The 17,218-nt window shown below is 28.1% G+C and overlaps 1 protein-coding gene across 1 annotated transcript in view; it reads left to right on the top strand.

The window, feature by feature from the left end:
- Positions 1-8,719: 8,719 nt before the first annotated feature.
- LOC107445943 (ninjurin-2) overlaps positions 8,720-17,218 on the top strand; it is a 30,198-nt gene continuing 21,699 nt past the window's right edge. Inside the window, exon 1 of the mRNA XM_016060458.4 lies at positions 8,720-9,100. Within this exon, the coding sequence (XP_015915944.2) occupies positions 8,933-9,100 (168 nt within the window). The 5' untranslated portion in view covers positions 8,720-8,932. The remainder of the gene's footprint in view (positions 9,101-17,218) is intronic.

Genomic DNA, 17,218 nt, shown 5'->3' with positions numbered 1-17,218 from the left:
TTATATTTAGAGAATTAATAATCTTGAAGCATTTATTCTGAACTGAGATTAAAGGAAGTAAATTAGTTTTATATTCACCACCATATATTATTGCACCATAATTAATTAAAGAATAAAACCAGGAGTAATAGAGTGCTTTCACAAAATTAAAATGAATTTTATTCTTAAAGTGATAAAATTTAAGTAAAACAAAACGCAATTTTTTAACTAAATTGTTAATATGTGTTTTCCATTACAAACTAGAATCGATATATAGTCCTAAATATTTGATATTATTTACAGACTGTAGAATGTAGCATTGACAATTTTCATTAACACTTTTACAGGAGAGAGAGTGAAATTTTAAATTTAAGTTAAATTCTGATTTTCTTAAACTGAAATAAATATATTTAGATTTATATTTAAGTCATGGTTAGTATGTTGGCGATTTTTTTTTTGTTCTATTAATATACCGTAAACCGGGGCGAGTCTACCCGTTTTTTCAGTTTGTCAACTTTCAAGTGGTCAAACTTTTGTAAATATTAAAGAAAAAAGGCTTTTAATAGGTGTTTCGGAATCGCTATTTATCCCTCTTTAAAACTGTGAAATAGATTTTAGAAAATATTAACAGTTACGCTGTTACTGTATATTTTTATAGAACTGCTGACAAATCTCTCGTATGGGGCGAGTCTACCCATTCTACTAAAATGAATGTTAACATTGTAAATAATCAAATTTTACTATTAAATTGTTATTTTAGTCACTATATAGGATATTTATGAAGTGAAATTCATACCTTTATTATATATTCCATTTTTTTATTCATAAAATAGCACAAATTGAGTATTTGATCGATTATCACATTTTGATCACAGTTTTGTTTTTATAATCATTAACATTATAAAATAACATTTTTTCTGATTATTGTTGATAAAAATAAATTAAAATTAATATAAATTTACAATTAAGTAATTAATAAATAATAATAATTAAAGATTATTAACAAAATCGAAATTAAAACATTGGGAATCATGAAAAATCGAACCATCTGTAATAATAAATAATAATTTATTTAACTTGCATTAAATAAAAAAAGTTAATTTTGTAATATAAAAATTGAAAAAATTGGTAAAATAAACATATTTTATATTTACATTTATATTTAACCTATAAATTTTCTTATTAATGATAAATTTATCAATGCAGAATTAAAATAATATACTCAAATTCATTTAAAATTACTTAATTTTAATATAAACAAAGTTCTAAATTATATTATTATGCTTTATTAAAACTAAATACGAATGGGTAGACTCGCCCCGCGAATTCTGGCTTTTTGTTTACATCAGCAAAACTTACATTCTTTTTGTTTTGTTTTTTATATAAAATTAATGTAATCTTAGTCTTAGATAAGTTTATCACTTAACCAAATTGAAAATAGTAATAATAATAATATACTTACGGAGCACCAACTAAAAGTTTGCTGATTTTCAATACAAATCTCTCAAAAGACGTTTGAACAGGTCGCTTAAAAAGACACCAAATAAATAAAAACGGATCAAACTACTACAGCGCCATCTTCCTTAGAGTCTGAACAAGAGTCCTCCGTCGGTAAAAAAACTTTATTTGCAATTTAAAATAGTGAAAATTAAATTAAACTAAAATGAGTAGACTCGCCCCTGGATGGGTAGACTAGCCCCGGTTTACGTTATATATTATACAAAATTTGAAAAAAATTTCAACATATTTCTTATTGAAAATACAATAATATTAGGGCAATACTTATGGACCTGTCATCCCAACCACATTTCATAACTTCCGTTTTTAAGATACATTTCACAAACTTCTTACGTTCTTATAATTTTTCAAACTTACTTACTATATCTGTTTTTATATCTTTTTCTTAACTATTACTTATTTATATAAAAGCTTCTGTAATCGATGTCATTATTATACATTTTAAGACAATTTGTCGAAAATGTTCGCATTGCGAATCGTTAATTGAAATTAAGAGAGGAAAAAGAACGTGTTCAAAATCTAAGGAATCCTTAATAGGACGCTATACCGCGATAGAAACTTTTCAACACAAATTCTGCTTCACCTCCATAACTAATTTAAATTCTAAAGTATAGTAGTAGAGTAGGCCATGAAGTTTCAATTACAGAATTTTTTTTTCTTTTTTTTTCCAATGCCCAACTGTGTTGTCATTTTTAGTTAATTCAGGCATTTACAGGGCAATTTTGTTGACCTCTCTTTCAGGGGCACCATATTAGGTGGGCCAACGTTGCTCCCACAGTAAGGACCGATAGTACAGCGAAGGAAAGAACATCCATGCCTTGCCCGGGATTCGAACCCAGAACCTTTCTGATGCAAGGGCAGCTCCCTAACCCCTACGCAAGCAGGTCGGCTCAGTTGCCAAAAAAAAGTGTCATAACATCAAAATGCAAAAAAATTATTGGAAGAGATCATTTTCGCTGCATAATCCTAAGTTAGCCTCTCATAATTTGTTTTGATTTTGATATTTTGAAATTTTCTTTTCAGTATTTGAAATTGTATTGTATTGTATTATTTCAGTATTGGCTTACTCTAGGTTTGGTTGAACTCACCTTTTCTGTACTTTAAATTACTTATAGAGGTGAAAGGGAATTTTCGATTAAAAGTTTCTCCTATGGTATAGCATTCTCTTAACGAGGGAGATTACCAGTTTGTTATTTCTATTAATCATTTTTGCATCCTCTTAGTTTTACCGATTCTTCATACTTCATTTTAAAATAAAAAAAATCGAAAAATCTATATTAAAGTCGATGTAAGGAATACCTACATTTTTAATAGCTTCAGGTTTATCAAATATGGTTCAAATCAATATCAAATTATCAAGAAAGATGGAACCCAGTTTTTAGTACTCCAGTTTGCTATGGTTTTTATGAAATAATAGACTTAAGTGTTTTCGTTAATTTTTATATTGGGTATTGACTACTCGAATTTTGGAAAATCTTTTTAACAATTTTTTTACTCACGTATAAGATAGTGCAAAACAAAATTAAATGCCATATGTATTTTGTTTATGTTAGTTTCCCACCTTTCTAAAGTATCATTTCAAAAATGTGAAATTTATGCTTAGTTTTAGAATTCATAGTTAACATATCGCTCAACTTATTTTTACCCTTAAATTTAAAATTTTAATGTTCTCTTTTAAAATTTCATGTGAAACACTCCAGATAAGTATATTTAAAAAACTAGCATGAGAAATGGATATTTTTTTAACAAAAAAAGAAGAAAAAGAAAGGAAACGTATTTAAAAGTAGTAACAAGCAAAATTTTTTAAAATTGAAAATAAAACACTCAAACTTGTGTTTATTTTTATAATAAAATAAGGAGGAAGCGGAAACTAATGCAGTTTTTATGTTGTAATAATTTAACGATTCATTTAAGGCTTATTACAGTAATATAGTAACATTTTAAGGCTAAAAATAACTTAAAAATTCTGAAAATACTTGTATTATCAAAACTGAGACACTGTGAAATGCACCGTAAAACATACTGGATAGATTCATATATATGTTAATTCAATTCATTGTTAAAATAATCACTTCAATTACTTTTGCTTACGCACAATTATAGTCCACACACATAAATCTGTAAGCAAATAATAATGATGTAAGCAAATAATAATGACATAAGCAAAAAATTAATAGTTTAGTCATAAAAATAATTTGTAAAAATGTATTTATTTCTGCTAAATTTATAAAAATAGTTTTATTCCTATTTATAAAAAATAAAAAAAAATCTGATTGCCCCTACTGGTCATTTGCCATAGATATAAAAAATCTCTCTTTAATAATTCTCGTAAATTACAAAACGAAAAAAGATCGTTGTTTTTGCTGTGATATCTAATTACAATTTCCCGACTTCGTTTGTTTATCAAGTTTCATTTTGAATTAAAGATATCACATAACTTCAAACTTTCTCTGCCTCCAGGATGTTAACAATAAGATCTTTTGTATTCCGATTGATATAGCAGTTCTTTTTTTCTTCATATATTTAATAAATATTTGTAATTATTTATACAGTTTAATTCTATATACAATTACCATATTTAGTATATATTTTAAGAATCCTTTTCACAAATCAAGAAAAAAAGTATATACATTGCTTAAAATTAATACAATTATAATTAACATACATAATAATTATAATAATAATTATAATTATTATGTATGTTAATTATAATGTGTAATATGTAATTATAATCTGTAATATGTAATTATAATGTGTGTATGTAATTATAATGTGTAATATGTAATTATTCATACAGTTGAATTCTATATACAATTACCATATTTAGTATATATTTTAAGAATCCTTCTCACAAATCAAGAAGAAAAGTATATACATTGCTTGAAATTAATGCAATTATAATTAACATACATAATAATTATAATTAAGGGTATTGAAGCTGAAATATGTTATCGAAATCAGCGGAACATAAGTAATGTAGGTGGGAGGAAAAGTGCTAAAGGCAATTTGATTTACTGATGAAATTTCTAAAAGGTATAAATACCTTTCAACTTCATAAAACGGCAATCAAACGAAAATTGATGTTTTCAATCTCGCCTTCCTCAGTAGCGATTTGATGGATTTCGTTCGCTTTTTGTTTTTTCCTCGTTTAAGTATTGATTCGCTACTTTATGTATACACTTTTTTTTCCTTTCAATTTTAACAAGCATTCTACAAATATATAGCACGGGTAATTACGCGTAACTCTCAGTATATATTTGTTTCTAGGAGAAAAGAATCTAATCAGGTGCGTAAAATTATGCTATTTAATGACATACTGTTTTGATTTTAGTTATCAAAATTGATCAATTTTGTCTAGTTCTCAGGGGTAAATGAGTATATTAGGTTTTAATTTGGTTACTTAATTAATAATTTATTTATTAATTAAGTACAAATTAATTAGGTTTTAATTTGTACTTAATTAGTAAATAAATAAATCGACAAAAAAATTCATTTGTGCTTACCTATTGTAAAAAATAATTCATTTAAGTATATACTGACGGTATGTAGTTATTTTTCAGGGTACTGTAGTGAAGTCTAAAAACTGGTAATGAAGTTTCTAAAAGGATATTCAAAAACATGCTACTGCATAATTTTGGGCAAAAAATTTCCGATTCGTCCAGAAAAGACAATAAATAAATAAATAAAAGTAAAACTACCAAATTATGGCGAAATATGCAAAAAATGAATTTAAGGAACGTTTTCCATTCGGATTCAAATGTTGTAAGCATCAGAAAAAGTCCTTTACGAAAAAAGTAATAGCACATTTGTTTAAATATTTCATTCATTCAGCTATCAATTTGTTTTAAAAACACGTCCTATTTATTTTAAAACCAAAGATAATAAATAAAATTAAAAAAAAAAATAAGAGCTTTATTGTAAAATATAGAGTCATCTTTATATTTAATTTATTTTGAAAAAATTAATGGGGTGAATACCCGTAACTGCCTGAAAAATAGAGGATTTTCATATTTTTCTTTCTGATAGCATTATAGAATTTAAAATTATTCCTGCATTTGGGAATGTAAAATCATCTTTGAAAGTCAACCAATTTATTTTTCTTATTAAATTTGCATGCTAATCTTTTATAAACCGCTGCTGATGTGGACACCTCTCAAAACGCGTTATCAGTGAGCGAGACAGAGCCGTCTGTTTTCATTAAAAACACAAAAACAATTTTTTTTTTTTTTAGGAAATACTATCGTCGATAAATTAAAAGAGTTTGAACAAGTAAGTCCGTGTTTTAAACAAGCATGCACATTTGATAAAACATTTTAATTTTGAATTTTAAAAAGCAACAAAACTTTTTTTGTTTCTTTTCTTTTTTTTTTTAATAAAGACAGTTTTTAATTTACAGCATTAAAAAAAAAACTAGTCAACCAGATAAAAAGGTTTCGTTTGATAATTGTCATTAGCATATCTGCAAACTTTTACTCATATGGCGTAAATTTTAATTTCTATCTTTAAAGTGGTAGTAAAATGTATGCTTTCATTACATTTATAAACTTAATTTTTTAAACTTTTTTACTGTCACTATTTTTAAAATAATTAAGCATATATAATATGCAATACTGTTGTTAAAGACTCATACCCGCCAACTCTTCCGGTTTTCCCGGAAGATTTTTTTTTTTCATATTTAAAGTGCTAACAAAATTCATGCTATTTCTCTAAACTTTTTGAATTATATTAATAATGATAAATGAGTTTGACCACCACTTCATATAAATAATTACAACAAATATATAAAAAGCTTATTAGTCCTCACGCTAGCGAATATCAACCTGGTTAAAATATAAATATCTTTTTGAGTAAAACTGTTTTTCGGTAATTGTTTTACTACCACTTGGAAAATCCATTCTCGAAAAGAATGGATGTTAGCAGGTATGCATTAGTTTAAAAAACTTTGATTTGCGTAAAACGAAAGAGTGCCGATGTTGGGTAATTTTTGTCAATTCTTGTCACTTTGTTGAATAACAATATAATGCGATTTATATTCTTTGAAAGTTGAATTATAGATTATTTATTTATTTATAATTACTGTTTTTATTGCACAGTGTGAAAAATGAAAACTGACTACTCTGAGAAACTTTTGATCTAATGATAGGTTTTTCACATTCCAAGACTCAATCTGAATGATTCGAGGGGGTGACCTCATATATGGTAATTAATTAGTATAGACGATATTTTCAATTACGAAATCAAACACAGAAAAATAATTTCTCTGAATAAACATGCCTTTTTTCGACGGATTCCTGTCTCCCAAAATATAAGAGTCTAGAAAATAGGCAATCTGGAAAATTGGGTCCCAATAGTTTGATCAGGAGAGCGGTCGAAAGTTTTGACCCCTTAATGTTAATTTTATTTTTTGAGTATTTTACCGTATCTCGAGAACTTTTTCAGCGAATTTAAACATTTTTACACACAATTATAACTCTATGTAAAATATAACTTTTAGTAAATATTTATTTTAATAATAGTCAAATAATTTTGAATAGTATGGTTAACAATTTTTTATATTATTTTAAAAAGTGCAATTTTAAATAGAAAAATACAAAATTTGAACGAAGTCAGACGAATAGCTCCTGAGAAATTGAATTTAGAAAAAGTCGTATTTTTAAAATTCGATTTCTCAGGAACTATTCGACCGATATCGCTCAACGTTCGTATATTGCCATTTAAAATTGCATTCTTTAAAATGATGTAAAAATTTGTTTACCTTATAAGTCAAAAATTGTTTTTCAATTATTATAAAGTAAAATAAAATAATAAATTTTTACTAAAAGTTATATTTTTCATGGAATTATTTTTGGATAAACAAATTTATAATTGTGTGCAAAATGTTTAATTGCAAAATTTTCTCGAGGTATGGTAAAACACGCAAATAGTAAAATTAACATTAAAGATTCCGATTAAACTATCGGAACCCTATATTCCAGATTGCGGTTACCCCTTATATTTTGGGAGTCATAAGTCTGAATCCGTCAAAAAAAGGCAGTTTATTCAAAGAAAGTACTTTTTGTGTTCGATTTATCTTGTATCTTATAATATCGTGTGCACTAACTGATTAGCCCAACCATTTAAACCTAAGATCCGATCATTACATCAAAAGTCATTTAGGGTGTCCACTTATTTTTTTTCTTTTCCGCACTGTACAAGCATTCTCTCTTGATTTTTTCGTTCGGAATTATTCTCTTTAGCTAGCCAGGTATTTGAATGAGAATTTTAGCAAATATATAAATGATATGAAGCTTATTTATGCAAATTTCTTAAGCACTATGAAAATGTAGAGACTTAAAGCGTGTTCACTGGGCATTTAGGTTAAAATTTAATGCATTGGCCCCGACGAGAAGGCGATTATGCAAAATGACACATTTTGTAGTGTAACGAGAATTTTTTTTTTTCTTTTTAGTAATGTGGTAGGATATTTGTACTTGAATATTTTCATCATAATATATTATCAATGGAAGGTATTCACATTGATAATAAATTACGGTAGACAGAATTACTTAATTTTTCACAATAAATGCTCAGATTTAAATAATTAAATTACCAATCTTTATTTTTTTGGATAAAGAATATGTTCTAAAAATGGGAGCATTGGCTCCTAATGGGTTAATTTAATGAAAATTTTCACGATTCTATTAAAGCAAAAAATCCACGAAAATTGCCTATTTTTTTTTTTTTTTTTTAAGGTAATGAAATTTTACTTTAACAAAGTGAATATTGTCACCATAATATATTATGAATGTAAGGTATTTACATTAATAATAAATTATGGTAGACACAAACGCCTTAATTTCTCACAATGAAAGCTAAGAAAGATTTAAATAATTATATTATTTATCTTCATCTTTTTGAACAAAGGATACGCTCTCAAAATAGGATCATTGGCGCCTAATGGAAATTTAATGAAAATTTTTATGAATCTATTAAAGGAAAAGATGCACAAAAAATCCGTACATTCATTTTTTTTCTTCTAGAATATGGAATCAATTATCTCAATAGTAAATCTCTCACTATTTTAATATAGCACAGATTGATTTCGCGCATAATGAAAAACTTTCAGTACTACGAAACAAAAACAGAAGGCCCTTTCTCCCCACTTGTTTTGATAGTTTTTTTCTCTTTCTTCGTTGGAGAAAGAAAAAAAAAATAACCCAGTAGATTCGTAGAAAAGAGTTGGGAGCAAAAAGTTTGAAAGAAGGAGGAGCAGAGTTTTGCTGTGAGTAGGAAAAGTTCTGTTTTAGAGGTCGGACGTCAAAACAACTCAAGAAAAAGACTGGTCCTGAGACTGCGGAGGAGTCCATTTATGGGTAGGGGGTGGACCTATAATTAAGCGTCTATCTGACAGAACTTCTTTGAAAAAAACCGCGAAGATGGCAGCTGAAAGATCAGTATGTGGGCAGTGCGGACGCTTTTAGCTCATTTTCGACGTCCATCTGAAAAGTCTGACATGAATAACGACAGAGCCGCTGATCGAACCCTTGACATTCGCGAGATGGTCGAACTTCCGACACGGACACCGGACGGGGACCCGGCCGATAAACATTTGTTGGAAAGAGAGGTAAGAAACCGCTTAAAGTTTCAGTTTCGGTTTTTTCCTCTCGTTCGTTCATTTGAATATTGAGTGGGCTTTTTAATTTTGATAAAACCTGATGTTGGATTGTGGAATATATTTATACATGTAAATATTAAATAATTATTTTTTAATTAATAAGTAAAATAAGCAAAATTTTACTTATTTTTAATTGATTATTTATATTGATATTATTGATTATATTAGTTTGGTATCAAAACATGAAATTTTTTTTGGTATTTTTCACTGTTGCAATTTCGATTTATAATCCCTTTCGACTGAATTTATACTCCGCATATAAAGATAAAAATAAATATAAACTAAGAGATATTTTACTCCTATACAGAACTGACTCTTACCTTTAAATTTATGATTCAATGTTCACATATGACTCAAAAAATAAGTAGTTGAAACAGATTGAACTTTTTAAGAGACTTTTAAAATAATCTAAAAATCATAAAAACATAAAATTAAGTTTTTTTCTTATAAATATATGTAATAAATTAGAGAAGGATATTTAATAATTTTTTAATTTAATATCCATAAAAGGAAATATTAAATAAAAATTTGAAAAAATATTTATTCCCATATGATTCTTGCCAACAAAATTTATCTAACAAAAGTGGAAATTTAATAGCAAATACCACCAAACGGATATGAACCCGGCACAGAGAGCATTATGGAAATATTATGGCTTTATAAAAAGATTAATAAATTTTAAATTTTTGCTTTAAATAGATATTAATTGATGTGTTTCTTAAATGATCTGTTTAATCATTGATGGGTTATATCTCTCCTCAGTGGACAGTGAAGATTTTTATAAAGCATTAGCAAAATTTTCCGTAACAGAGAATTCTAGATTCCCCTAAGTTGTTCCGCGGAACTATAAGGTTCCGTTAAAAAGCCACAGGGGTTCGGAGAGTTAAAACTTTTTTTCTTTTATATAGTAAGTTAGTTATATAGTGAGTTTAGTTAAATGGTGAGTTAGTTAAATATAGGGAGTTTATGGAACATATAACTAGATTTATATACAGTCCATAATTCCTAACTTATTTAATATTTAAATTGTTTTTCATGAAATATGAGCTAATTTAAAGAGAAATTAGAAATAATTTAAAAATTATAAACATTTTGTGAAAACAATATATTGAATAAGTTTTGAAAAGACATATGTTTATAAAAATTGAAATTGGTATTGGGGTGATTCTTACGAAATATAACAATTCACTGTCCCTTGCTCCAAGATTTAATACTAAAAGAACTTTTTTTTTTTTTTTAAATTAATAAATTGCATTGCTGTTAGCATTTTAAAATGACTTTGCATGTATTCATTTACAACTCTATATTTGCCCTCCTGTAAATAAAATTTACTCGGAAATTTCTCGAACTACATACTTTTTACATTTGTCGTTTAAATTTTGATGTAAAGTGTATTTTTTATAGTCATATATTATTCTCAATTTTAAATAGAATAATTACACTGGGAACAAATTTCTGTTGCATTTATACAAATACTTGATCTTGCCTAATTCGGGTGTAGGGATTTCGAATCGGAAATTAGTTTTGCTCCTAGAGCCACAATAGTTTTTTAAATAACATTTTAAATCTGTTTTTTTTTTTTTATCAAAATGTGCAAGTTTAAAGACATTATATAAAACAGGGGGTTGGATAATTGTTGCGGAGATCTCTTAGGAGAGTAAGAGCACATCATCAAGATTAAAATTATGTAGGAACCCATGCCCAAAAAATTTTGTCGTACGCAGCTAGAGGCGCTTACTCTATTATGACATGTTCAGAAGCACACGAAGAAAGAGTTAAGACGGGAAGAGCCCCTAACGGCGTAAGGCGACATTTAAAGGCAAGGGTTTCCATGCAATTTTAATTCTGATGATGTGCCCTAACTAGCCTGAAAGGTTTTTTGCTACATTTATGCGACCCTTAATATATATATAACGTTTTTAAAATTTTTTTTCTAAAAAAAAAAGACTAAAATGTCATTTAAAAAAAAAACTATTGTTTTAGAGAGAAACCGATATTAGATTTGAAATCAGCAATGTAAAAATATCCTCGATCCGTTAAAAAAATCTCATGCAACAGAGAACAAAAACAAACTTGTCCCTCAGTGCTATCATTGTAACAATATAACCATGTATTTGTATACTCAACTCATTAATTTTACTTCTTGATATTGGAATGGTTTGGAATTTCTACAGTTTATTGGAATGGTCTTGATATTTTCTACAATATGAATTTAACAGTAAGAATTAGTACAGTAAGAAAATACAAAATTATAATTAGTGTCAGTAAGAAACTACATTACTGCGGTACCGTAGGGTAAGTGCGATAAAAAAATTTTACTACATTAAAATAACAGTAAGGATTAGTATAGTATGATATTATTAAGAAATTGACAGTGTAAAGAAGATGTTATACTCAAAGCCCACTCTGAATACATAGTTCTTATATAAGTCACTTAAATTTTGTTGTAAAGTTTATAGTCGGTTTTACATTGCATATTTACCGTTATAAATAAATGTTGTGCAACAAATATTTTTACAGTATAATATTTACGGTATATACAACATCCCATTTTTAATGGTGGTTAATACCATAGGAAAAAGAAGCTCATGTGTCCCAGAGGAAATCCCAGGTTGCCCCTTCAAGGGGTAGGTCCGGTTAAGCAAATAAATATGCCCCAAAGAAAGCATGAGCATTTTCATATTTGGGACACACCTTCACAAATTTTGGAAGGAGAAAACTAAATTTATTAAATTAAGTACTGCAATGTTTTAGACTAAGGAAAACAACGAATAATTGCAGATAGGTATACTTTCGTGAGTAAGCAATTCAGTGCCGGATTAAGGGTACGCGGGGCCCTGGGCCATTCAAATTTTTGGAGCCCATAATTAAATTTTTTTTTTCGTATATTTTTTATTTATTCAAATATAAAAGTATTTAAATATCTTTTCATTTAAGAAAGCGTATTTATAATAAAAATAAATAATAATAAAATAAATTTTACTTTATTTTTTGTTAAATTTCGTAATTATTTATAGATTAAAAAAGAATTACGGACACGGACACTGAATAATTATAAAACACTAAAACAATTACGAGACACTTCAGTTGGGGCACTAAATAACTTCTTTTTCATTTAAAATGTCTCAATAATGTCAACAAAATTTAATTCTTTGCTTCTTGTTTAAACGAGTCTCAGCTCGCTATAGTACTGCCTTCAATTTTTTCGCGCGCAAAACAACATGACAATTGAATTTGACATGACATTTGAACATGACATTTGAACATGACATTTGAACTTAAAAAACATTGACAAATCTTATACTACATAAACTATAATAATACTTATAAATAATAACTAAAGTAAGTAATAGATAAATATGATTAACATTATGCAAAAAATTATCGTATTTTATTAATATATATTCAAAAAAAAATTTTTTTTTTTAAATTCTTGTTTTTCTTAATTTTTTTAAATTTATTTTCAAAAAATCCATTTTAAGGGGGCCCCTAATCATTGGGGGCCCCCGACCATGGCCTAGTCTGGCCTAATGGATAATCCGGCACTGAAGTAATTTATGAACAAAAAAGTTTTGTTTAATTTTTGAATAGCATAGTTTTGCTACATACTAAACTTATGCCCCAAAGCATTTATAACGGGAAATTTTTTAGATTTACTGTATGAGCGTTTTTGGAGACATTATAACTTTAGTTAACTAAAAAGCCCCACTGGTGGTTTTGCAAAAAGGCAAAATTGGTACAATGTTTCTTCCCGATACACTATTTCTCTATCTAATAACATGGAAATTCTAGTTTTGCTATGCAGAGAAGAGCGCAGGTTAAAATACGACTTTTAGGGAGCAGAGCAGCCAATAGGAAATGTTGCTTATTTTTAAAACTTCATATCGCTAGTTTAAAGTACCGAGCACAAATCTAAAGAAAATTAATTCTCTGTCAAATTGGTTGAAAATTTAATCTGTTGTAATTTAAAACAGTCTGATCAAAAGTTATCATTGACACAAAGTGTAAAAATTAATAGTTTCTGAGATACGAAGTCTCATTCCATAAATAGTATTTCTCTAATTCCGTCAAGACAATAGCATTAACTAAGGAAATTGAAAAAACTAGTTAATAATAAACTTTTAAATAAGCATTGTTAATAAGATTAAGTAATGAATGAAAAATTGTTTTGACATGTAAAAGACCTAACAAATTAAATAAATAAACTTTAGTATAAAAGAAATTTTTTTGATTTGTTAGTTTATAAATTGCTTATCATAATGCCGTAGGAAAAATTATGATACATTCAATCAAACAAGAGATACATTTTTAAAACTAAACAACAATATTTAATGTGAACATCTTTTATTGCAATTTGTCTTTCACTTTAAATGGCTCTAAAAACATTGCATTTTTCTAAAAAAAATTTTTTATTTTTCTATGAAATTACCTTAACACTCACTTGGCAGAAGTTTGGCTAATATTTTTTTCCTTAAAGTTTGGTCTTTCCAAAGTTAAACTCAACTTATTCTTAATTTGATAAAATTAGAATAAACTACCGGTATTACTATAGTTTTTCCAGTCAGAAGGTGGCAGAACTTGATTGGGAATTTCTAGATCTTGTATACTAAACTAAAAAAAAACTAAACTCAGTGGCGCGACAGTCCATAGAGGGCCAGGGCCTACTGTGCCCATCTCAGTTTTCTTGACCTTGGGCTCTAGGGTGCAGGAGCAGATGTTCCAGTCAGGTGGTCAACCGAATGCGGAACCCCCAGTGTTTAGTTCCCAAGCATGCTTGGTACTCATTTATCGACTCATTGAAAGGCTGGGTCAACCTTGCCCGGCCCGAGGATCGAACCCAGAACCCGTGGCACTGGAGCGCGAAGCGCTACCACTCAGACACTGGGCGTCACTTGCATACTAAATTCAATAATTCAATTAGAATTGAGAAAGTGGACATTGATCTGAAAACTGGACTATTTGTAAATATTACTTAAATGACATGTCATTTTCTTAAAAAAAGAGAATTAAAAATAAACTATTTAGTTAAAAATGTATTGTATAAATTAATTCCTTTCTAATCAATTGTAACCTTGATATAAAACTGGCTTGTTAAAAAAACTGTTTTAATCTTTAAAAAAAATTGGAAAATAATGATGGGCTGTAAGACAACTTACTGCTCACCAAACTTAATTAAAAACATTAATTGTTTTAGTTTGAAATTTCAAAATTCGCAAATGATCTGACAGACAATTGCGAATATGGATAATATTAAAATAAAAAATTTCAATATCACATAGATTTAAATTTAATTATTCTCTAATTATGTTATAGAAACGATTTCATGTGTTAATAAGAAAAATAAACACGATCAGTCCAAACTAAAGTGGCGATGCAAATTCAAACATGCAATTTTTTTATAAAGAGCGATGATGTCAAAGGAAAATATGTAAGACAGTGTTCCTTACTTCCTGTTGTGGTACAATAGCAACTTTTAGTTTGTTATTTAAAAACAATCATAGCTGAAAAGGTTACAGCTCAATGATAACACGTGCCCACGTAAAAGATATTTCAGAGTATGAAATGTACCAAACTATTGATTTCAGCAACTGTAATTTATTTTGTATAGAAATTTTAAATATTCCTACAGTTAACGAACGTTGAAATGGGATGTAGGAACCAAATTTTTCATTAAAATATGTTTAAAAAAATAATTAATCTTTACCTACTCAAGTCAAAAGTTTTGATGATTTTCTATTGATGAACCAACATAAGCTTGAATGTCACCATCAATAATTTCATTATGAACCATTATATTTCTGATGGTAACCAACAAAAGTTACCATCACCCCAATGTAGGAATTCGGACTGATTTATGATGGTTCAACATAAGAATAGCAACTTTTTTGATGTTTTGTTCATGTTAAACCATCAGAAATTTCCATCATAGTTTCTTAGAAATCAAATGTTGGAACGATCATGAACAATTATCATCCCAATATAGGAATTCGAACTGATTTATGATGGGCCAATATAAAAAAAACCAAATTGTTTTTATGGTATATTCCTGAGAACCAACAAGAATTCCAATTAAACCATCATGAAAATGTATAGTTGGAACCATCACAAATCATCATAGATTGTTGGTCCATGAGAATCAAACTTCTCTTGATGGTTAATCACCATAGTATAAAAGTAACATTCAAAATTCCCTCATGGAATCATCGTAGTTAGTTGGCATATCAAAAACCATGAACGCATAATGGAAAATGTTGGATGATGGTAACCATCAAATGATGTTGAACCATCATGAATCGCACAGAAACCAACATAAACCATTCAAATGATTTGTTGGAACCATTAAGAGTTTTGACTTGGGTTAGAACATTAAAAATGATAAATTTTACTTTCCAATCTTTGTAAAGACTTTCCGATTAAGACTAACCTATTTCAATTTTAAATTTAATTATTTTGATCACACATTTTTCGGGAAGAAGTTCCTCCCATTCACTCCAACAATCATTGATGCAGTGAATAGGCCTTTAACCAAGCCTTTTACTTTTAACAATTAGCAAAAATGCAGGTCTCTAAGACAGCTCTTGCATCCTCCTACACCTTATGCGTAATTAGGTGTGATCTTTTTCAACAATGATTTCTTTGAAATAGTAATTTAAGCAATAATAATAAACAGGAAGCCGTGAACTCTGACTTCCTTAGTTTTTTATTGACAAAGCGTTTTTTCTTTCTTTCTATTTTAAAAGTTGATAGTTAAAATAAATTCCTTGTGACTTTTTTCTTTTGTTTTTGCACGTTTTTTTTAAAGAAATGCTTAGTTTAAATTATTTTTAAACATATATATTTTTTTAACAAAACTTAAAAACCAAAATTTTTTTTCAAATTTACTGGAAAAATTATTATAGTAAATATATTTTTTACTAGAATTTCATTGCCATTTGTCTCTAGGACCACAAAATGTATGAATTCGTTTCTGGTCAACACCAGAAGTTTTGATTTTTTAAAATATGTCGGTAGTCAGAATGCAAAAACGATCTGCATTAGTATTATACATATAATTTGAAAATCAGATACCACAAATTTGTCTAAATATTGAGCTTATTTTCTCTTGATTTTGGGTTTAAATTGGTTATTTCAACCAGATTTCAACGTCATTTTAACAATATATTTCATTTTTAAAAAGTCAATTTTACAGCATTTTTGGAAAAAAAACACACTACGATATTTAAAACGTTAAATTTATTTGCTTTTTTATGAAGCAATGAAGTTCTTTTAAGAAATCCTAGACTCAAAATAAATTGCAATGAAAATTTTTTTTAAAAAATGCAGTTTGAAGACTGATGGCTGATGTCTCTATAGAATTTTTGAGTTCATCGAACAAAATTATTGCGGTTTGTAAGTAGCATCACTAGTTTTGAAGTGGTACCAACATCAAAATTTCTACGCTAAATATGCAGTTATATTAACCTCAGAAATTCTGCAGAAAATGCTTAGTGTATTGCATTGGTGCTAGGTTATGTTAGACTTTTCGGTAGGTAAGGGACTTTGGAGTTAGATTGTTGATTTTTTTCAAATGAACTGTGGAATGTTGCTTAATTAGTTAATCAGGGCATACCATCTGTCGATAGACATAGTAATACTAGACTTTTATGTTTTACTCAGTTTTGTGAGACTATGTGTGAATGAGGGTTTCGTATTCTAATAGTCCAGGGTCAGCAATTTTAGAGTGCAGGTTACAAGAAATTCTTCACGTGTTGAAGGAATGTTACAAATATTGTTGTGTTAATACTGGTATTCGAACCCCTGTTCAGTCTGTCATGAGATTGGCAGATTAACCCTCTCGGCTACAATATGCACCCAGCTTTAGGCAATTAAGTGGTTTTACAAGATGGGTCTAGTTGGCACTGATAAAATTGTACTTGTTTAACAGTATTAGGGGAAGATGGTTAATAAGTGATTTTTCTCGCAGTTAACTGTTTGAATACCATCTCTTATCCTGGTTATTTTACTGTTTTGGTTGAATATGGTAAAATAACAATGAAAAAAATTCTTATTTAAAAATTTTTTTTTTTC

Source organism: Parasteatoda tepidariorum, chromosome 11, assembly GCF_982258835.1.
Source record: "Parasteatoda tepidariorum strain Cologne lab strain chromosome 11, Ptep-v5.0, whole genome shotgun sequence".
In the NCBI taxonomy this organism is placed as follows: Eukaryota; Metazoa; Arthropoda; class Arachnida; order Araneae; family Theridiidae; genus Parasteatoda; species Parasteatoda tepidariorum.
The sequence above is the reverse complement of the archived record's forward strand: the minus strand, read 5'-3'. Positions and strand labels throughout refer to the sequence as shown.